Source organism: Mesitornis unicolor, unplaced genomic scaffold (assembly GCF_000695765.1).
Source record: "Mesitornis unicolor isolate BGI_N332 unplaced genomic scaffold, ASM69576v1 scaffold32316, whole genome shotgun sequence".
In the NCBI taxonomy this organism is placed as follows: Eukaryota; Metazoa; Chordata; class Aves; order Mesitornithiformes; family Mesitornithidae; genus Mesitornis; species Mesitornis unicolor.
The window spans coordinates 13,689-18,401 of NW_010190841.1; the positions used below are offsets into that span (position 1 = coordinate 13,689).

Sequence of the window (4,713 nt, forward strand, 5' to 3'; positions counted from 1 at the left end):
ATTGGGCAGCAGCTGGGTGGCTGTAGGTGTCTTTTTGCCTCGGGAATGGTCGCTCAGCCCCGGCGTGGTCTTTCCAGGGAGGTAGGGAGAACAGTCGAGCAAGCTTTCAAACTCTGACATGGAGGAAACAGACTTGGTCCTGCGGGAGAAGAGAGGACAGGGCTCACAAGGGCACAGGACAGTGGGCTGGGGAGAGGCACCCCGCTCCGACCCCAAAGGGACCTTCCTGGGCACCCAGCCCTGCTCCTCATGAGAGCCCCTAGCCTCCAGGACAACCCTGGACCGTGGCTACATCTCCCCCTGGCTACTGAGACTACCAAGTGCACGCACCTTTTGAGGTTGGTTCCCTTGGTTTCTGCTTCAGAGATTGTCTCTTTGTCTGTGATTTTTTCATTGAGAGCCTAGGAGGACACAGAAGAAAGCTCTGGAGTCAGCAAGCACAAGAACAAAGTACCCAGATGGGCTGGAGCAGAGGCTGCATCCTGCTCCTGTCCAGCTCTGCCACCTTCTCCCGTGCACCCAGTCCAAGGATCCCATTCGCAAGGCTTCACAGGGCTCATTGTGCCCATATCTATTTTACACCAACTTTTTATAACCCCACTGAAGCCCTCAGAGCTCAGCCACGCTCTCCACCCTCTCCTCCCCAGCCCCTGGTGCTTCCCCTTGCAGCTTCATTTGCTGTTTGAGGGGGTGTTATTTGGGGTTCACACAACCTCTCATCTAACCCTTAGCATAGACCCAAGCCTGGTGAGCACCCCGAGAACCCTCTGCCTTCTCTTGCACACCTCTTTCCAGTTGCTACCGTGCTTCTCCATTTCAGAGTGCTTCAATGCCCATGGGTTGGCTCCTTTCTGCAACTGGAGAATGTGTTGGTCACTCAACGAGTGCAACACATGCCCCTCTGGGCAAGCAAAACCATTTGCCACTTGCCCCCTTGCGTGCCCTGAAAACGTTCTCAAGGGGGGCAAGCGGCAGAAGCTGGAGGACACGTTCATGATGAGGGGACACCATACCTGGTTGATTTTGTTCTGCAGGTCCTTCGCTTGCTGCTCTGCCTGCTGCTGCTCCTCCTTGAAGCGGGCCAGCAGCTCCACCTTCTCCTGGTTCCAGTTCTTCTCGCTGATCTGCAGCTGCTTGGTGAGGTCCATGACGGCACTGTAGGACTCGGCAAGGAGATGCTGGTGCTCCTCACGCTCCCTCTTCAGCGCCACCTTCCAGTCCGGGAGTGCACGCTCCGTGATCCCTTTGCCTGCCTTTGATTCCAGCTGTGGGGACACATTGGTGGCTGTGGGGGACCCATGGCTCCAACGCAGTGCTGGGCATCCCCAGCAAAGGCTGTGGGCATCCCAGTTCCCGGTGCAGGCCCCGTATTGCCCAGTCCAGGCAATGAGGATGTCCGCAAGGCTGTGTCGCACAACATGGGCACAACCAAACTGCCACTGGCCCTGGCTTGCAGCCACGTCACACCAGACGGCCAGGCAGACGGTCACCCAGTGGGACACGGGCTGAGCATCCTGCCTGCTCAGCGATGTTCTCCTGCCTGCTGGACCCGGCTGTCGGTGAGGGTCGAGGGGTAACATCCCCTGTGAGGCTGGCAGTGCTGTCCCTGAGGATGCTGCTGCCACCGGCAGCCAGGAAAGCACCTGAAAAGCCAGGGTGCCGCCACTGCAGCAGCTCTGCTTTCTTTTGGAGGGGAGAAAGGGGAATCGGGGAGCACCGCTGAGCTTTGCCTGGTGAAATCTCGCCTGGGTAGTGCTAGTACCTGCTCTGGGGAGTGGAGCTGACATATGGCCGTGGGCTGCTGCCAGCATGGTGTGAGTTTGCAGAAAACCCTCACCACTATGAGAGCAGGGCTGGGGGACTGATGGGACTGGTTCTGTGCACAGGAGCTTCTCCCAGGCATCAGGGCTGCCCTCCCTCCACCTCCTGCCCTCACTGTACATCTCTCCTGCAGCACCTGTGGGGATGCAGAGCATCCACCCACGCTATGACCCCGGGGAGGTGAGCAGGGCTTTAATGCTGCTCCCAGATGCGGAGGGATGCTGAGCCCCAGTACCATCCTGCCCGCCCCAGACAAACCCAGCGGAGGAATAAAGAGCATCCTCTGCTGCTCCACAGGCAGATTTTTGTGCCAGCCCTGTTGCTATAGAAACTGGCCTGCCAGAGCGGCTGTTAATTGAGATTCCCACAGTGCCACCCTGCCTCAAGCCCTGCCCAACAGTCAGCGCTTGGCACCTGGTGCAGGCAGCCCCCCGGCCCTGTGTCTCCCCCAGCCCGTGGGGTGGCTCCCACCTGGGTGATGTGGCACTTGAGCTCGGTGCGCTCCATCTCCCAGGCAGCCTTGGCCTTGGTGAACTGCTGCTGCAGCTCGCTGGCACCGCGCCGCTCCTCCCGCAGCTCTGTGCACAGCTCCTTCAGCGTCACCTTCATGTCCGCCAGCGTCTTGATGCACTCGTTGGGCTGCCGGGGTATCAGGGGTGAGTGGAGGGAACCAGGGCCCCACACCAGAGCAGTGGGACCCCACGGGAGCTGCCCTCTCTGTACCCCGTCCTTGCCAGTTGCCCAACCCCAGGATAGGGACAGGGGTTGCCAGCAGGGCAGGGGACCACCCCTGAGGGTGAAATCCAGTATGGAGCATCCCCTCCCAGCTACACACCCCAGTAGGAGCAGCCATCCCACACCACACAGTGTGGTGGGGGCTAATCCTGCCCACTTCCTGGGTTCATGTGGACCCCCCTCACCGTGTTTGGGGTCCAGGCGTCCCCGGTGCATGTCTTATTGTCTGCCTGCTGCTGTGGGGCGAGCTCCTCCTCCTCCAACAGCAGGTACAGCTCCTTCATGCTGTTCACCTGCAGAAAACAGCATGGCCAAGGTGATGAGGGGACCTACAGCCAGGGATGGGGGACACCAGAGCAGCCCTGGGTGGCACAAGGGACAGGCCTGGGGATGCCCGACAGTGTGGTCCCCCCTCCACAGCAGCTGAGGTGAGAGCCCCCCCAGCCGACAGTACCTCCAAAAAGTCCTCGCCCTCGCTGTGCACCATCTTGCCCTGGCGCCAGCGCTTGAGGAACCACTTGAGCTTCATGAAGAGCAGGAGGAAGCTCTGCCTGAACTGCTGTGACTCCTGCACCAGCAGGTTCTTCTCCTGGCTCCAGAACTTCTGCTCCAGCCGCCTCTGCAGGTTCAGGCTCTGCAGCTCGAACTCCCGCCGCAGCAGCGCTTTCTGGTGGTCCTCCTTCAGCTGCAGAGAGAGACATGGGTTCAGAGACAGGGGTTGGTGGCAGCAATGTGGTGCCTCCCCACGAGGGTCTGGGCTGAGCCTAGTGGTGGCCCTGAATTTAACACACCCAGGCGACTGCAACACTGTGGTTGCCGGCTGGGGACAACAGGGCCATTGAGGCAGCGCCATGGGTGGAAGCTCTGCATGGCTGCACGCCCGTGTGCAAGGAGGAGTGTGCTCAGCACCGGTGCTTCTTGAAGATGGGAAATGCTGTGTGTGGTTCAGGGTGACACCCGGGTCCCCAAGCGAGTCATCAGCCCAGGGCTGGAGGTGGGATGGCCATGGGCACAAGGACACCCATCTCCCAGGGTTTGGGGCTGCTGCCTGCTCACCTGGCAGATCTTCTGTGAGAAGTTGTCCACCTCGTCCTTCCTCAGCTGCCTCTCCTGCGAGAGTTGCTCCTGCAGTCCCCGCAGGCTCTCGTTTGCCTCCGACAGCACCAGCTGCAGCTCCTTCATCTGCAACAGCCCAGGGAGGGGATGGGGATGCTGGACTGTGCCTGAACACAGCTCCCCATGTCCCTCCCCAATGGGACTCTCAAGGGGGACAACCCCATCTCCACAGCCCTGTCCCCAACCCCGATGGCCAAGAGGACACGGCTCCCTGCCCATGTCGTACCTCGGTGGCATAGGAGTCGTTCTCCTCAGGCCGGCAGGTTTTGTAGCTCCGGGGATGCGTGGGGTCTGTGTCCTTGGTGTGGGGGATGCGGTAAAGGTCGGCGTCCCTAAAATCAGGCTGCTGCATGCGTGGGCAAGTTAATGAGAACAAACCAAAAGAGCGGGAAGAAAAAAAAGCCAGAAAACAAAACAATGGGTCTCCGAAACAGTAAAGAACTACAAGACAACAAAAAGGATGAGGAGGAGAAGGAGCTTCATCACCATGGCGGGAGACAATGCGGAAACCAAAAGGAAACACAGGATGAGGAGACACGTGGCCTGGATTGTTTGGGGAAAGGGGAAAAAAGAGAGAAAGAGGGAAAAAATGTGCAAACACCAGTTACGGTGCCATGCAGTGACTGGGGGAGACTGGGACCTGGGGCTGGTGGGACCACATGCAGAAAAATAGGACTCTGAACAAGCGAGTGTGCTCCAGAAAGGGGCTCGTGCCCATGGCCCTGACCACCATTGACATCCCTGGCCCCCGGCATGAGCTGGGCCCTGGAGAGGAGGAGATGGCAGGGCACGAGCTGCTCCCCACTGCTCCAGGGGTGCTCCCCATCGGATGCAGATTGGTCCTGGAGCCTTTGCTCTCCAAACAACCCTGCCTGGGGGCTGAGGTTTCTTGTAATTGGGGTCCCCTCAATTTGGGCTGCATCTGGGAGGCTGCAGGCTGCTCTCCTCCCACACAGCTCATCCCTAGTAAGCAAAGAGCTTCTGAGCTGGGGATGCTGGGCTGAGCTGGGACAGAGCAGCCGAAACATCAGACCCTGCACC

At 59.6% G+C, this 4,713-nt stretch overlaps 1 protein-coding gene across 1 annotated transcript in view; it reads right to left on the bottom strand.

Moving 5' to 3' along the window:
• SOGA1 (suppressor of glucose, autophagy associated 1) overlaps window positions 1-4,713 on the bottom strand; it is a gene marked incomplete at its 3' end in the record, with an annotated part of 15,550 nt that overhangs the window by 1,919 nt on the left and 8,918 nt on the right. Inside the window, 9 exon segments of the mRNA XM_010186546.1 lie at window positions 1-139; window positions 331-401; window positions 786-857; window positions 1,014-1,265; window positions 2,293-2,460; window positions 2,742-2,918; window positions 2,975-3,241; window positions 3,613-3,738; window positions 3,899-4,018. The exon segment at window positions 1-139 is cut by the window's left edge and continues 15 nt beyond it. Coding sequence (XP_010184848.1) covers window positions 1-139; window positions 331-401; window positions 786-857; window positions 1,014-1,265; window positions 2,293-2,460; window positions 2,742-2,918; window positions 2,975-3,241; window positions 3,613-3,738; window positions 3,899-4,018 — 1,392 coding nt within the window.